The 18,556-nt window shown below is 45.0% G+C and overlaps 1 protein-coding gene across 2 annotated transcripts in view; it reads right to left on the reverse strand.

Moving 5' to 3' along the window:
* Positions 1 to 18,556, reverse strand: part of osbpl10a (oxysterol binding protein-like 10a) — a 68,048-nt gene that overhangs the window by 28,378 nt on the left and 21,114 nt on the right. Inside the window, exons 3-6 of one of the 2 annotated variants that reach the window (XM_030121249.1) lie at positions 17,710 to 17,789; positions 14,452 to 14,520; positions 8,614 to 8,823; positions 497 to 740 (exon numbers count right to left, since the gene is read on the reverse strand). In XM_030121249.1, the coding sequence (XP_029977109.1) occupies positions 497 to 740; positions 8,614 to 8,823; positions 14,452 to 14,520; positions 17,710 to 17,789 (603 nt within the window). The remainder of the gene's footprint in view (positions 1 to 496; positions 741 to 8,613; positions 8,824 to 14,451; positions 14,521 to 17,709; positions 17,790 to 18,556) is intronic. The other variant, XM_030121250.1, reaches the window with a different exon arrangement.

Below are 18,556 nucleotides of genomic sequence, written 5' to 3' on the forward strand. Positions count from 1 at the left end.
CGTTACATGCTGACAGTCGGAAATGCTTTCAAGGCTCCCGTAAACAAGTCTGCCAATAAAATTCAGTTTTCATACACACGTCACATTCATGCTTGTAGTCGGCGCAGTTATCAGGATTATTCTATTGGCATTTCAATGTAATCGACGACATTGAAGAGACAGAGATCAACGCAAAAAAAAAAAAAAAAAAAAACAGCACAAAACAACAACTACAAACAATGGCAAAAAACAAAACAAAACAAAACAAAAAAACTTAAATGGAACAGATAAAACCATTTAACACCAAAGTGCAACATTCAGCAACATTTACTGCAAACATTCAAGTTCATGGTCCCCATCAGGCACGGACACGAGCCACAGTCTAGCGGCCCCAGCGGGGCCTTGCTGTCGGAGGCGGGCTCTGGAGGCGGGGCCTGAAAGAACAGGGAGTGTGGGGGGGACGGGGGGGTCGGGGGCTCCAGTAGCAGCACTGGAACGGGGCCCGGGGCGGACTCACCGGAGGGCGCTCCGTGGGCGGCGTGGTTGCGCTGGGAGGAGGCGTGGGACTGAGGCGGCGCCTGGCTGCGGCTCTGGGTCTGCTGCAGGATGTTCAGGCACTCTCCCAGGCAGCTGAGCGTGGCGGCCGACGTGGCCTTGAGCAGCAGCAGGTCCTGGTCCAGGCAGGACAGCGGGCCCCGGGTGGGCAGGGAGTCAATGGACTGGACCAGGTTCTTCTGCTGGCCCTCCGCCTGAGACATCACCTGTGGAAGATCGGCGGCGTGCATGAGCAAACTGTGGCTTTCCTTCATAATGATATAATATCTGTCTATGTTTACAATGCGATTTGAATTGGCCAGTGACGCGAGTCAACACAGTTTGGAGCTTCTGCCTATGAACTACGGGGTCCTGTCACCCTGCAAGCCTGTGTTTGGACGGAGCGAGGGATGAATGGTCGTATTATGTTCCATCTATCCATCTTCTTTGATCCCTGATGACTGCAGGTGAGGGCTGAGTACGCCCTGGACAGATCATCTCCACATTACTGGGCAAACACACAGCGACAGAGACTCACACACACTTGCATTCAATCAAAGAAGCAATTTAGAGCCACCGATTCATCTCAAATGCAGGGAAAAAACATGTAAAGTGCACACAGAAAGGCCCCCACTGGGTTTGAATTTAGGATATTCTCTTTTACAACCAATATTATGTTATTTAACACCACGAGAAATGGCGTTTCAGGCTTGAAAGCAGCAAGAATGAATGCGATATCACATCTTACACCCTCTCACACAATAACACAGCTCTACAAGTGTGTAGGTAGTGACACAGTTTCATATTATCTCTCTTTTTTTTTTTTTATCACCTACAGGCAACAACTGATCCACACGACCATCTGCTCCGAGATGATGGAGCCAAAAAAAAAAAGAAGAAGAAGAAGAAGAAGAAAAAGAAATTGCAAAAACTTTTCAAACCAGAAAAGTTCGTCTCACACAGACACAGATCTCGCTGTGAAGATTTCTGTGTGACTCACCTATCGCAGGCTCAAAGCCTCACCGAAGAGACGCAGACAACAGTCACTTCCAGCCGGAGGTAATAAGCTCCTCTCCGGGCTAATGAATCTGGGTTGTTTATCAGCCTGGAAATGTTGTACTCATTAATATTGTACGGCTTCACAAACACCGGTCCTGCACACACACACGCGCGCCTCGGCGGCACAGCTGTCGGCTTGCATCCGCACGCCGAGCTTTATTTGGAAAGGCTGTCGCATTGGGGGTTACACACGCCGACACACTCGAGTGAAGGGATTTGGTTTTTTTTTTTTTTTAAAAAAAAAGGCGTGTGCAACCATTCAACCTTTCCCTCAAGTTCATTGCTGAAGGACTCAGGCAGACGGAGTTCAAATTCATGTTTGAGATGCTGTATTATAAATAGATTCTCTGATTGTTTCCACATTGCCTGAAAGAGGTCAGGACTTCCTCATCTGCTGTTCGACACGGAGTTGTTTTACAGGTCAGGACAGTGTGTCTCTCGGCTGTGTTAAACAATTTCATCCATTCATCTTCTGTGTTCTCCATCACAGCGAGCCGGCTCCACCCGGGACAGCCGCCGGTCCATCACAGCACAAACACAAAGGGGCAGTTTGGAGCCGCCAAATAACCCCGATTACATGTTGTTCTGGACGAATGGGGGGAAACATGAGCACCCGGGACAAAAAGACAGACGGGGATCATGTCACTGTGAGGCGTTAGCCACTAACCAACCATTATCACACAGAACTACGTAATAATTTGTAATATAATGAGGAATAACAATCTCCAGATTAAGATATGGTGACTAAATGTGCTCAATTTGAAAATATGTGCATTTGTAGGGAAAATTAAAGATACTGGTTCACTATAGTAAACAAGGAAAACATTTCTGTTAGCGCACACAGACATTGGACTAAAGGAGTGTGGAGTATCACGCAGAGAGGCAGCGGGCTGCAGCTGTTTTCTGGTGTGAATACAACATGAAATATGATGTTTTGATAGATTGCTCATCTTGAAAACAGATCACAGATACCATTTAGGAAAGAGTTTGAGCAACAGAGGCTCTCTGAGACGTATCATCTTTAGAAAACACAAGACGTCTGGCCAAAACAACAACATTTCCTTAACCTTATTTCTAAATAGACATTCCCCCTGACCTGAATTCAAACTGAGTCTTCATGATGAGGGAAACTGTTCTTATGGCCATCCCTCCCCATGAGGAGACTTCCATTGCTTCACTGGAGCATGTAGCTACACACCAATTAAGGTTAGAGCTAATATGAACGCTTGGCACAACTCAAAATAGCATAAAAGTTGACATCTAGAAGTATAACTGCATCTGTGCCGCACTAATAATGCCAAAAACCGGTACCTGCCTCAGGGTTGATCCACTGTGAAGTGGGGGAGCGCTGTAGCGGGAGGCGCAGCAAGTTTCACAGCAAATGTGTTGCTATGCAACCTTAAGTAACTCAAAAAAGAAGAAGAAAAAAAAAAAAGAAAATCATACCATGTTCAAAAATAACACGGCTCACTGGGCTTTATGGTGTTGAGGGAAAACTGCTGAAGTCTTTATTGATGCAAACATAACGTGACATTTTTAGGCAAACATTAAAAAGGGCCTTCGGTGGGAGGATGAAAACGGCGCTCGCTGCGATGAGAGACATCAATATGAAATGAAAAGCTAAAATGAAGTGGGGATAAGGGAGTAATTTAAAGCCGAGGAGGATATAACCAAAGATATGAGGTCTGAGGGGTGAAGGAACTACAGCAGTTTGGACAGAGGGAAGGATAACGGTCGTATTATGTTAAATCCGTCCGTCGTCGATCCAGCGCAGGGAGCTGGAGCCGATCCCAGATGAGGACAGCTGAAGGCAGGAGGACACGACCGGGACAGCTCCACACATCCAGCTCCGGCCCATCACGGGGCAAACACACAGTCACACACACTTCCACAGGCACTAGAGTCAACAGTTAGCCCCAAACAGAGGTGTGCCTGAAGAAAACCCAGAGAGAGAGAACATGCAAACTCCACTGTGTGTGTTCTCACTGCGAGACCCCCATGCAGCTGGCAATTAAAAACTTCAAGTGCGTCACGGCTATTTTTGCAAAAACAGCAAATCATATAATAATTACAGCCAATACGCTGCACTCTGACTAAAAAGTGTAATAAGGTTTAGCCAATAATTTAATATCTTATTATATTTATTATAATACTGAAGTAATGTTAAAAAATGCAGATGCATGGTTGGAAATCACATATAAAAGGAAATGGAAATGGAAAAAAAGACAAAAATAAATTAAAAAATACGCAAATCCTCATAAAAATAGTAATTAACTTAAATAAAGTGATAAAACATAAATACAACTGCACGTCTGGAAATAAAATGCTTTTTGCAGTGTTGTGCAGTTTGCTTGTCAGAAATAAGTATGATGGATAAAGTAATTATCCATTATTATTTAATTATGATGTGGTTGATTTTTCTTTTTTGAATATTTCATTGATAATTTCTGTTACTGCTTCATTTATTACATTACTAGAAGATATTATGTTAACAGCATCCACTGCATCATGGTTCCTACAAGGTGTCCCGACAATGAATCATTCATGAGAACAAACGAAAAGAAAATAATATGAGACAAAGAAAAAGAAAAGTGAGCTACCATCAAGCAACATTAGAATGGACACACACACACACACACACACACACACACACACACACACACACACACACACACACACACACACACACACACACACATCTGTACGGCACACCACATATTCAAATCTAACAGCGTTTGATCCTCAATTCCACAACAAATAACTATCGACAGAACACATCAAAGCACTGAACATTCGATTTTGGTTTTCAAGTAAGCCAGACGTAGAAATAAAGGGAACATGCATGCACACACACACACACCCAGGCAGGCAGACACACACACAGACAGATCAAGATCTCTGGAGCCAACATGGCCAGCGACGCTTCCAGAAATAGCCTAACCCCGGCGAGCCGGCTCTGCCCAGCGGTGCCGCTGCTGCTGCTGCTGCCGCTGCTGAGAACGGAGGCGTTTGACAAGGCCACGTCTGTCGGCTGTGACAAGCTGGCCGGGACAGAGACGGTTATGCGGCCTGACTCCCACCGTCACACGTCCGGCGAGGAGACAGATGCACGCATGGATGGACGGACGGATGGAAGGTGACAGTGTGACAAAGACCCGAGCGTCCACAGGAAGACCCGACTGATATCTGGGTGGAATCGCAGCGTAGAACGCTCATAGCGCTGGAATCTTGATCGTTTTATGCATTGGAACATAAACAGGCTGTCCATGCATGGCCTCATATTATGGTATGTTGATTGAGGGTCTCAGAATATTAGAAATACCTCAAAAAAATTACCAATATTAGCGATTTTCTGCAAATCCTGCAGACATCTCCAGCGTAGCATCCCGGACAGAGCCGTCAGACCACAAACACACTACGTAGTCAACAGGCGGCAGCCTTTTCGGTCTCGGCCGTGCACAGCTGTGTATAAATCACAAAGCAGAGCAGGAAGGTTTCAGCATCCTCCGGCCCCGTGCCAAACACTTCAGAGAGAATCACTGGCCTGTTAGGAATGAAAGAAACAGGCGCGAGGAGGGAGCAGAGACGTGAAGAGAGGAGCTAAACGACGGCAGTGAGGAATCGGGTCACGGCAGCCCACTTCTCACGGAGCCAAGAGAGAGAGAGAAAGAGGAAGCCGACCGCAAGATGAATCACGGCGCACGGAGGGGCCTCGTTCTCCGTCTGCGGAGCAAACCCGAGTGTTTGTTTTCCTTAACGATCACACCATCTGCTCATTATTTACCCAAACCGTCCCCGGTTCACTCGAGGAGAGGGGAGCTGGGAAATTACTCTCCACTCGACTGATCACCAGTTGCTCCCTTCCCGTCTCGGAGTGAATTTAGCGGAGGGACTGTCGGCGTGCGGTTTGGTCTGGACAGGGGGGAATTTAGCAACGTGAGAGCAGCCGGCGAGCAGCGGAGGCATGAAAGGAAGAGCGCCGTATGAAATATTGATTCTCCTCCGAGCGTGTCGTCAGACCGACGCTCAGAGGGAGCAGCAGGGATGTAAACGCTGCTCAATGCGGCGTTCGGCTGATCGGTGGTTCGCCAAAGTGTGCAGATCCCATCCGTTTGTTTTCCTTCTCAGCTAAAAGTGGTCAGATTGGCAGAAATACCGAGAAGTTGCTTCGAAGATAAAGAGAGTTAAATAAGGGCGACTGAAGCAGTGCAACCCCTGGTGGACAGATCAGGAACAGCAGTTAAGTTATTTTAGCGCATTGAAACAAAGGAAGAGAAAAACCTGCAGGTAAACGATGAAAACTCGATTCCACTTGGGCAGAAGTGATTCCTGGTAGTGCAGAGGTGGATGAAGCAGAAATTTCATTTCAATTTCAATTCATGCTCTTCTACAAGTCCTAATATCTGAAAGAAGGGAGTCTGTTCGCCAGCAAGCATCAGTCACAAATAAAACAAGATGTGACTAAATTAAAATAAAAATATGGCACATGTGAGTCTGGCACATAACTGATAAAGATTAAGGCTCTTCTATATCTTCAAATCTTTATCTAAACTGCGTGAAGCTGTGTGATGGTATCAGAGTCACTTTTTACCTGACAGAACCACAACACCGAATAACAGAGTTGACACGCAAACATTAGGAGAAAGCTGAATATTTAAAGATAAAACTGAGAGAAATGCTGAGCGAAGACAAGCCGGCGTCCTCCCGATGACACTCATTCAGTCTGACCTGATTAGAACAGAAAAGGTTTGAGGCGGTGAGAAATAAATCGGATCTAAACTGTGCAGAGACACCGAGGAGACGAGCAGTCTGGCGGAACTTTCAGGAACTTCCACATCAACGCAGTTACTTGATCCTTTGTTGAGAATAAAAAAAAAAAAGTTGCTTGTTTAAGCAGTTTATGAGTGAAAAATGTGGAAGGAGATGAAAAAAAAAAACTCAGATAATAAAGGAAATAGTTTGGTTCTTCCAGCTCAAGGACAAAAACATGTAAGGAAGTATTGTGCAGCTCTCAAACAACACTTTCCATGATGACCTCTTCCCTGTTTTCCTCCCCTCTGCGGTGAAACAGTTTACACGGCCTGAGGCATTTTACATTTAGAGAGCCTCTCGTCCCTCCTTGTCCGGGTTCCTCCTTCCTTCCTAACTGCGAAGTCATCTTATCTCCATAATGTAGCAGCGCCTGACGCGCAGCTGCCCGGCAACCATTCCATCCGAGGGGAACATTTCGTCTGTAAACAAAAAAAAAAAAAAAAAAAACCCGCACGGTTTGCCAGCCGAGCACACGATCATGTCTCCATCATGTCTTCATCATTTTCACTGAGCAGACCCAACCTCAGGCTCGGTCCCGAGCAGTTAATCACTCTGGAATAACTGCAAGACAGACTATTAGGAAGCGACGGGGGGGAGAAATAAAAACACCATCTTCTGGTGGCAGATGAGCACAGAGCGGCGAGTGGCTGCTGTGCCTGGATGCAGATGTTACACATGAGGCGGCGGCGGTAACCAGAAGTGACGGGTCGGCCGCAGAGCGAATTAAAGAGGATTCCAACTCCAAGCTCAGTCGCAACTTGATTGAAAATTTTCCTTTTTTTTTTTGTTTTTTTCTTAATTAACTCACAATGTGCTTGCAGGTTTTTAAATCCAAACTGGCGTGAAAATAAAGACGAAAGTGGTGAAATGTACGATCTCACTGCGCGCTGGAGACGTTCAGGGATTAGCGGGGCGTCCCTGATGGATTAAATGTAGCGTACACACGAGTGGAAACTCGCTCTCCTGTCATTTTTCACCGTCTTCTTTGTGCACACTGACACTTTAACACGTCCCGCGCCGATCACACGACGCCGCAACGCGGGCGGACATGTTAATCGGCCCCGACGCGCGAATCGAAAAGTGCCGACGAGGCCGAGCTTCCCAGGAAAGAGCGGGCACGCCGCAGCCGGCATCGGGACTGCCAGGGAGCCAGAAATATCTGCTGAACTCACTGCACCACCGCCGCCCCACCTGAGACCAGCACAAACGCTCCGGAAGGCAAAGGCCACGCGGCAGAACGCAGCTTTGTTTGGGCCAAACGGTCAGGAAGGACCGGCCCCCATCGATCGGCTTCAGATATCAGCTCCGCAACAACTTCTCCTAAAAGACTATTGAGAGATGTAACTAACAACAGAAATACAAAATATATACAAAGTATTTAGTCTGTTGTGTGAGTCCCATAGTGAAAATGGGATAAAAACACGTCATGAATTCTCTTTTTTGTGCCTTAAAGTCATAATGATCCACACTGGTTGCTTTAAACTACAGCTGATAAAATAAAGGAAAGGAATTGGCCTGATGGGACCATTTCCACTGATAAGACTGGCAGAAATATGTTTTAATTACTACGAACAGCTCAACAACGCTGCGACTCTGAAGGAAAGGAAGAGCACTCAGAGGGATGGGGTATTGCTTTAGCTGTGAATCGGGCTGCAAAATCATGTTTGCATAATGACTTTCTAAAATTAAAGATGCAAAGTAGGCATTATTATTGATTGCTCAGCTACAGAGATGCAAATCGATGGCCAGGTGACAGTCAGAGACCGCAGTGGGAAAGTTTTCAACTCTTGACATTTTAAAGCCAATCAGAAACAGTATTTATCTCCTCATGCCTGGATCTAAAACAGGCAGACTGCACCATGGACTCATCCACAATGAGATGATTTAAGTTCAGATTTCAGACTGCAGGATGAAGCCAGAACACTTCCTGGCTCACTCCTCACTCAAGTTATTTCTGAGGTATTATGGATTTTTTTTTTTTCCCATTCCTGGCAGTGAAATCAATCTGATTAGCGCGCCGTTAAATTTGGATTTGCAAATATCAGCTATTACAGCGCTACCACCTCCGATACTGATCTCAAAGACGAGAACAAAGAGATCCGCCTCGTGTTCCTTCGCTTCCAGCTCATAAAAAGTAAGCAAAGGAGCTGAAAAAACAGATCCAGCAGTGTGTTTTGAACTGGGAGTGTGGAAAGCGGTCTGCAGTGCTGCCGCGGCTTGGCCACCCACCTCTTTGACCTCCAGCAGCCGTCCTGGGTACTGACTCCTGGCCCGCCGAGCTGCCGCTGGAGATTTGTGGTGAGTGATGGTGACGATGTTGCCGGGCGAGGCCGCGTGGCTCAGGTGCCGCTGGGAACCCGGGGACGAGGACGGGGTGAGGTGGGGGAGGAGGGAGAAACTACGGGTCCGACCGGAGGAGGAGGAGGAGGAGGAGTATCCCTGGAGGAGGGGGAGACAGCCCAGTGGGAATTTATTCACAGGTAACCCCCCCTTTGTGATTCGCTGGCTTAACTGAGAGGAGATTTTAAAATAAATAAATAAATAAATAAATAACACAAGAATAAAGTGAAATCATGCTCTAATAGCTCACTGAGACAAAAGCAGGGTTTGTATAATGAGGAGTGTGCATCTGGTTTTGTTATTTTCTGCATCTGTATTCAGATCAGACAGCAAATATGTTGCGCATTCAACACAGGAGACCTTTAACCCTTCATAATATATGCACATTAAAGTGGAATATTTTCACTGAAGGTGATAGTGAAGGATATTTCAATCCTTCAAGTCAATTCTAATCAATGCTCTTGCAAAATGGAATAAAACTGACCAAAAAGACGCTCCCAATCCATTATTGAGCGTTTCTCTCATACAGAAACAACGTGTGGCTAAAAAAGCAGAGTGAAACAGATTAAAGAGACAGCACTGATGCCGTATTGCTGAAGTAAAGGGTCCAAAGATATGCAACAAAGGAAATTCTATACGAATAACATCTGTCTCAATTAAAAAAACAGAAAGTAAAGCACAAATTACCAAATCTGGTCACTTATTTCATGAAGAGTGTCTCATCTTCAGATTCATCTTATACTCAGAAACGCTTAAATACTGAACTACTTCGTTATGTATTTCAGCTTTATGTAACAGTACAGTGTACACACATGATTGAGCAAGGCGTCCGAGCCGGTTAAGATTAATCTGTACGCCGACGAGAGAAAATAACTGGTGAAAACAGCTCCCAGTGAGTGAGACTGAGCGTGTGTGAAACTGTATTTCTGGTGTATGTTTGATATTGATCATCGTCAGGAAATGACTGTGCTTCATATAACATAAAAATCAAATTCAATCAAATTAAAATCAAATATATCATAATTAGACAGTGCTAAATCTTAATTTTGGACTCTGCTTTACATATTTCCTCTGTTTAATCTGTTGTTACTGTTTTAAAAAAACATCCATCCTGTAGCCTTTTAACACTGTGTCAATGAACGACTTCCTTTGAGCTACAACTTTGGAGGATATTGACAAAACTGCAGCTTCTCTCGCTGATAAATGTGACTCATTATTCACCTCAATACATTCTCTTTGTATCTGCTTGTTTCAGCTGTGAGATTAACCGCAATCCCTCCGTTCACCATTCTCAACATTAAATCACAAATCACCCCACACCAATACGCCGTTTTCTTTGTCTGTAATGAATAAATGTTTAAACAGAACAGCTGTTTGAAAAATCACCCAACAACACGGGATTAATGGGATCAATTCATGATTTCATAGTATATTAGCAGATTTGCCTGTAACTCTGCTTCTCTCCCAAACAAAAGTCGACTGACGTCACGTGAAAAGGGTCTTTTGGTCGTAATAGTGATGTTTTGACAGCGTGAGATCAGTCCGGGTCAGTGACGGCGTCCCTGCGTGCTCCACATGGAGATTAGACATGCATGGGTACGGCTGCCCCGGAGGGACATAAAGGCGACTCTTCCACTCCTCGGTGGATGAAGTGGGATCGACTGCACCTGGTGAACATCGCAACAGACAAACCGGGCTTTACCCAAACTACACTTACAGACTTACATAACAATGTTTTCATCTCCAATCGGTGTGGGAAAGCTACAAATACACATTATTTATGGAATGGAAGATGAGTGGACGTGTTTGTGGCAGTAGTATAGAGTAGAACTCCACCTATGCTCGGCCGAGTTTATGCTCCCGCCGAGTTTAATAGAAACGGTAGAAACATCCTTTTGCTGCTCCCTGCGCCAAAGTCACATTGCATCTTTCACTTTGATGCCTCGCTCGCTTCCCCTCTGCGACTCTCGTCTCCTCAGTTCGCTGACCTCCGTGCTCGCACAGGCAGCAGGATCCGACCCCTCCCTCCCTCTCCCTCTCTCGCTCTCCATAAAAATTCACCGATATAAAACAAATAAACAACCTTCACCCCACAGCGTCCGTCGCTGAGGGAGAAACAACCGGCCCTGGGCTCACAGCCATGCTGCCCACTCAGCAACAAAAAAGCAAGAGGTCAAACTTAAAATGCCGTCTCACACACACGAGTAGGGAACAGCGTTTTGTCGCTTTGAGAGAAATCGAGAGAAGCGGCAGGTTTGGTCTGAAATGGGAGCGATGTGACCACAGAGGGGAGTTTCCCGTCTGATCAGATGCATCCGAACCACAAACAGAGGGAGTTCTGGAGAGTCGGTCTTTGTTTAATCACTTTAAACTGAAAATAATCAGCTTACAGGAGAGAACACTGTTGTATTGTACGTTGCTAAGCCACCAGCCACGAGTAAGTCGGGGGGGGGGGGGGGGGGGGGGGGGGGGGGGGGGGGGAAATAAAAAAAATCCCCCACAGTGATTCAGAAACATGAACTGACAGACGCTGGGAGGTTTTGTCCTCCAAAACTGGCAGCGTTTCCGAATCGCTGAGTATTAAAAAAAAAAACAAAAAAAACATGGAAACGGAAAGAAAGAGAATCAGGCGATGAAAGGGAGACGCGAGGCGGAGATGACATGCAGGAGAAGTATTCATTACAAGCGGAGAGGAGACGTTCGCTATTATGCTGCCTTGGTTTCTGGAGTCTCCATGAAGAATGGGACTCAGCTGCCGATCAAACACGCTGAGGTGCAGGATCACTCATCACAAGTGGATTTTTACCATCGATCGTTCTTTAATATTTTCACAATTCATGAATGTTGAACCGTGTGTCGACTACAGCGCCTCTGAACTGTACTCATTCACATCTGTAGGACTAGAAACTTCAAAATATAGAATGTGAGTCAGCATCAGAACATTTCAAACAATCTCTGCAGATCATGTACAGACAACCTGAGTCTGAAAAGCAGAAATAAGGAGCCGGAGAACCCTGATAAAACACAAACCACACAATTACAGCTGCCAAAAATATCCATGTTCTTTTCTTCAGTAAAAGCAGAGCCATTTATGTCAAAAACACTTCTATAAAATTTGTATACCATTGAAGTAAGTCAAACATTTATGCGTTCACACACAGACAGACATGAAAATCTGAGACAAGCACAAGGAACAACATGCAAACTCTACAGAAAGAGCCTGGACTGGAACACCATCAGAGTGCTAACCATTAAACCACTGTACCAGCACAGATACATGTTAAACTGGTCACTTATTCTTTTATTTAAGTTTAATCTAAAAGTTTAAAGCTGACTTTACTCATAAACAATGTTTTTCAAGAATAAGAACACCTGAAAATCTCCTGAAATCACTCCCTGTGCGTCTGTACTCAGGGTGAAGAAATCCCAGCATCACAGGTGCTCTGCCGCCTCGGGACCGTTGGCGGACTCGGCCCCGAGCGAGGCAGCGTGGGCCGTTCAATGGTCAACTGCTGGCCTGTCATTTTTCTCCGTCCCTAATTACACACAATTAGCTGCTCGGTAATGACGTTCATTAGAGGACTTCTAACAGTGTGTGGGACACACACACACACACACACACACACATCCGTTACTGTAAAATCAGCAGGTGACAATACAACACAAGGCTTTAAAGGTTATTATTAGGAAGCATTAGGACCCTAATTTGTCTGCAGTTAGACGTAGGCTGTGTGTGTTTTGCACGCTGGCGTCTGCAAGTTTCTAGTCAAGCAGAAACAACGTGACGGGTGCAGCTCAAAGTCCAAAGTTTCCCCGTTTCCTCTTCTTCCTGTCAGGAGTTGAGTTGAGCTGAGTTCAGTTCAGTTCAGTGTGTGTGTGTGTGGAGTATCTCGCTTGATGGCGACGCAGCCAGCGGAGCTCTCACAGGCGGATTTATCACGCTGCTAATCAGCTTGATAAAGTGCAGCTGTGTTTTCTGCCCGGATGAGCCGCGCCGCGCCTCGCCTCTATCTCCACCTGCGGAAAGCCCACAGCCGGCGCGCGGCGGCGAGGAGACCCAGCAGCGTTCGCCGAATCACACCGCGACGCGTCGGCGCGGGAGACGAACGGGAGCGAATCACAGAAACAAACGACGGCCGGGATCCATCATCGTGCATAAAACATGTCAGACGTGCTTCACGCGGCTTGATCAGATGAATGTAAATGTAGTTTTAAATGTCCTCACTGGATAATGATGCATTCTACTGTAGTTTAACTCAGTGGTCTTCATTTTACTGTTACTTTTCCAACTTTCTGCTGCTTCATTGAATTCAGGGTCAAAGGGCGTCTGGAGAAAATAGGACACACCCTGAATGTGACACCAAGTCCAGCCTGGAGCAAACACACAGACTGGCAATCACACATTTATACCTAAAGGAAATTTAGTTACAATTCGCCTCAAACGCAGGTTTTAAGAGTAAAAAGAACACGCAAACTCCACAAGCAAAGGCAGACTGAACGCCGAATCCGAATCATCACACTATCTTCCATCTCTTCCTGGTTTGTATGGCTTCGATGTGTTGAACTGTGATAATGAGAGGCTTGAATTTCCAGAGTGCAGCGAGCTCCACGCGGGGCTCAGCTGTGGCTGAAAAGGGGAGAGCGGCTCGCCGAGTTCTCCAGCTGTGACCTCCGATTGGCCGGTGGCGGCACACAGAACAAGGTCAAACTCTCAGACCGCACAGAGATCCCCGGCGTGCACGCCGAGTGAGCACGTCCGCTCTTCAAAGAGCTATCGGCTCGATTTAGGGCAGCGCTTTCTTCTGCAGCGTTATAATGGAAGCTGTGAATGTGGCAGCATAAACCTATTCTGAGCTTAAAATGCAACAAATAATAAAGAAAGCTTTAAAAAGAGGAGACATAACAACACTGTACTCTTCTGTATTTCCACGCCTCATATTTTGTGCAATCTGCACCGAGAACGAAGGCACAAACACAAATCTCCCTCATGTTTGACCTCCTCACTTTGTCTCATTTGAAATCAAAGCCGACTTTCACTCCACCTGAATTGGTGACCAGCAGGAAATGCATCAGCTCTTTTTAACGCCGTTCCTTATGAAGACTCGCACGGAAAATGAATCCCTGCTCCTCTCATTCGTTGGTAATAAATAAATCCCGCTACAGCTTTTCTGCCGCCGGGGCGTGTTATCGGAGATGTAGCCGGGCCTCGGCTGCCGGCCGCCTCATCGGCGGAGTGGCTGCGATAGCGATCGGCGAGGCAGACAGCGCGGCTCAGGAAGGATTAGACTTCAGCGGTGGCTACAGTAATAACAGCTGCTGCCGGGGAAATGCCCCAAAGCCACCCAACAGGAACAAAACGGCCACTCAGGGGCAATAGGATAAAGAGAGACAGATTCATCATCCCACTTTTTCTTGCTTATCCAATTTTCCCTCATTCTCTGATTGCTTTCCTCATCACGGCCCGGCAGAGTAATTGGACGTCTTCCTCACTCCAGCTGTGAAGCATTTCGGAGTGCTGAAGGAGCTACGTGTTGAATAAGCGAGCCGGCAATAACGAGGCTTTTGGTGCTTATTTATGTAAAAGCACGCGAAAGAGCGACTCTGCCGAGTGGAGCCGGCTTTGTAAAGACGTTTCCACAGCAGGAGTTTTTCCCTCATCTGTGTAATTTCACACTTCTGAAGGTGGAACTGTGAGTCCGACTGTTTGTGTATCGCTCGCTCACTCACCAGCACCTCCTGGCCTCCCGCCGCTCGATCCACACTCAGGTGCTCGTCCGACCCCTTTAGTTTCCTCACCTGAACGCAGAAAAACAAAGATATAGAGACGTGTTCAAGAAATATCTTTACAAAACATCGTCTTTCCTTTGTGAATCATATTTTCTGCGATTAATCAAACAAGATTACTGCGTTGAAGTCCCATCCCCAATTATTATGTTACTTAAATTTTGATATTTACCATTTTCATCTTGTTTTTTAATACAATTATAGCATTATGATTCCAGTTTGTCGTGTATTTTCTATCAATCCTCTGAGAAACAGCGAATAACTCGTTTGTTCACTGTCAAATGAGACCTTTCAGTCTGCAAGCAAGGCTTCAGGAACACTTTTCTCATGTTGTGACTCTAAAACTAAGTACGCAAACGAGAAAAAAAAAATACAAGTTGTTGTTAAAAAGCACAATCCGCTGTCAAAAAATTATTTCACACAACTTTATAAGCCTGAAGAAATGAGGATTTATGGCTGAACAGCTGGGGCAGATGCTGGAGCTGGTGACTGTGAGATTTATCTGCTTCAGCACTCGCAGGTCGGCAAATAAACTTCCAGAATTTCTGAGAAGCCTCAAACTGCAGCAGGGAAAAAATAAATAAAATAAAAAATCAACCTGAAAATTCAGACACAAACTCGCCTTTAATGCGACAAGTTTACCAAAGAAAGAGTAAACTTTGGATTATTTTTCTCATTCATGCACTGCTGATTTCTGCACTGTGGAGCTCAATAACAAACCTCATTCTCCACTGGATCTGCCCAACAGGGAAACAACCCACACACACACACACACACACACGAAATAATCCCTTGACGTCCACTCTAAACCCAGCAAAATGCACATACCCAAATGTTAATCCATGAAACCCAAGTGGAAAAAGAAGTGCTGGGGGATGCTGGTGGTTACGCTGCACACGGAGCGCTAATCTGCACGACGATGAACGCAGACACATCCAGCTGCACCTGCAGCACCGACACCTCATTCCTTCATTTTTCTACTAAATCCTTCAGTCTTACATTGATGCAGGTGCCAAAAAAACATCCAGGGACGTTTCAGAGCTGAAATCTCAGCACGAGATCGTTCATTGCGTTAAATTTGCCAGTTTATCTCTCTTGGATTGTCTTCTTAAAGATACATTTTTCAAATTATTTTTCTGTTTATTAACTGCATTTAAATGCACTAAAAAAAACTTGAATTAACTAACAGCTCTGAATACTTTGTAAATAATGGCCCAAAGAACAGAAGTCAGAAGCACTAAAATCAAGAGGCCAAAAGCAATAAATTCAACAAACTGCTCAGCTCTTAAAAAAAAAAAAAAAATGCAAAAACACATTCACATCATCTGCGAAGGTGATTGGAATGATTGCGAATCATATTGCAATCATATCTACCTTGATATCATGCAATCACATTTCTTAAGTTGGTTTCTTTTTCGTGAAATGCCAGAGAACACCGGTGATGTGGAAATGCCGTACTTGCCTATGCGCCGTTTAATATCGGGACAAGCTGCGGCTCCAGGTTTTCTCATTTAGTTGAGCAATGAAGCAAAGAGAGTGACGGACAGCCGAGAGAGAGAGAGAGAGAGAGAGAGAGAGAGAGAGAGAGAGAGAGAGAGAGAGAGAGAGAGAGAGAGAGAGAGAGAGAGAGAGAGAGAGAGAGAGAGAGAGAGAGGAGAGAGGAGAGAGAGAGAGAGAGAGGAGAGAGAGAGAGAGAGAGAGAGAGAGAGAGAGAGAGAGAGAGAGAGAGACCTCTGGATAACACCTGAATGCAAACCATGATTGGTGGTGTGATGAGACTGAAATCGTCCCTCGGAGCTTGTTTACTGAAGGTTTGTGCAGATAAAACCTGATGTACGGAGAACTCACATGAAAACAGACACACAAAATCAAATACACTGCATATTTAGCACGTTTAAAACATTTGTGCTGCTTTTGAATATGTTGCACGTCGGCTCAGGAAGGAGCCGACATGCTGCTGTTACTGTGGCGAGAAGCATTTCCTCAACTGGCTCCCCACGACTTTTTTTTTGTGGATTAAATTAGAAAACATTCTGTGTTGTACAACGTCTGAATCCTTGCAATCTTTTCTGTTGCTCTTCTCCTCTCCCTAAACTTTCACTTTGCGAAAGATCGTCTCACATTTATTGACTTTAAGGCTCCAATGTGCTCGATGGCTTTCTCCACGTGTCACTCTGTGCTTGTGGACACTCAGCACTCCGTCCGCTTGCTCCACGGGAAACTCATGCAAACAAACACACAAATGATCCGACTCCCAGCCGATTGTTCTTGTGTAAAACTGATCTTTAAAGCATGCAAAACTCCTGCTTGTATGTGATGCGCCAGTCTGCACGGAAAGCCCATGCAAATTACATGCAAAATCGAAAGCACATTCTATTTGGGTGAGCGTGTAATTTAGCATGTTTTAGGAAGGGTCTCAGTAAATCAGGCCATGCGTAGCTTTTAATTCATCAGTTTTAATCTGTTTCATTGCGTTCTTTGATAAATAAGATCATTAGAGTCGAGATGAGATGAGGCCGGGATGTTTTATTTACTACATTTCAACAGTCTAATGGTCACAAAAAATGATTATGCCCCTTGAACGAGCATGGTAAAGTAATTTAATTAAAAAAAATACCACCATATTGAGATCATGAAACAGCAGCTCTCTTACATTAATGGACTCTGTTAGTAGATTCAACAAATGACGTATTTTAACTGGAAAGTAGTCTTTGATATAGTCTTTAAACACATTTGAAAGCTCTCTGACAAGATGAGAATGTCAGGACGGAAACAAAATCACAAGATGCTACATTTACGCGAACCGCTTTAAAACTCCGGAGGGGTTTGTAAAAGGAGACTCAAGGGAAGCAAAGCCATTTGAAGTGACAAACGGCAGGAGAGACGTCAGTGATGAGCAGCTTTCACTTCGTCTCTGACTGTTGGGAGTGTGTTTAATGTGTTGGAGGACCTGCTCCCGTTGAGCGACCTGCAAACTGTTGCTCATTTGAGAGAAACAGAAAAGTAGCTCATTTATAAACAGACACACAGACGACAGGAAGCAAATGTCAAAGCTTTCCGCTCGCTTCTTTCACCCAGGGACAGATGCCACGAAGGACGGGCTCACAGATCTGTGTGTGTGTGTGTGTGTGTGTGTGTGTGTGTGTGTGTGTGTGTGTGTGTGTGTGTGTGTGTGTGTGTGTGTGTGTGTGTGTGTTTTACCTTGGCACTGCTGTCAGAGTGTCTTCTGGCACACGCTTGCAGCTGACTGATCCAGAACTGCTGCTCCTTGGCATCCGAGGCTGGAAACAAACACACACAACACTCATTAATCTGTGTAACATCAGGAATCGTCCATAAATCCTCACGTGAGGTCACAGGCGGGCCGAGACGCAGACATTAGAAAGCTATCTGTGGTCGCATCCGCCAACAGTTACTGATCACCTTTGCAATGAATCGAGCTGTAAATGGAGAAACGCGATGGATGCAACAAATAGATTATCTTTAACAATTTATAAATTACACAGAACTCATGCCTTCCATATTATAAATGTGGAGGTTCTTGCAATACAATGTGACATTTGCAAAAGAAAAAAAAAGAACCTGAAATATATCTCTGTGGAAGTAATATGTAATGTGAAAAAGGAAAATCAATGCTTTTTATGCACCATAGGTTGCACCAGTCCCAAATGTCCAGAACCCCTTTAAAGACCCATCGCTGTTATCATCTATAAGGGTTATATTCAGTTAATTCTCATTATTTCAGGGTCAAATTATACAACTAGACAATAACAAGCAAATACTGAGTTTGCTGTAAATTGTAGGCAGTTGATAATTCAAATAACATAAACTACAATCTGTTGTACTGATGTTTCACTGTGTTTCATTTCAAATAGTACGAATATGACCTGATTATATCTGTACCTGTACAGAGCGACAGCACACAGATGGATATTAACATAAGAGACTGCTGTCGATCTTCTCTAAATCTCGAGAGCTTAAAAAATGAAGGATCTAACTCAGGTTCCTCCTGTCCTCTCACTGGGCTACTTGAAGAAGAAAAAGCCTT

Source organism: Salarias fasciatus, chromosome 22 (genome assembly GCF_902148845.1).
Source record: "Salarias fasciatus chromosome 22, fSalaFa1.1, whole genome shotgun sequence".
NCBI lineage: Eukaryota > Metazoa > Chordata > Actinopteri > Blenniiformes > Blenniidae > Salarias > Salarias fasciatus.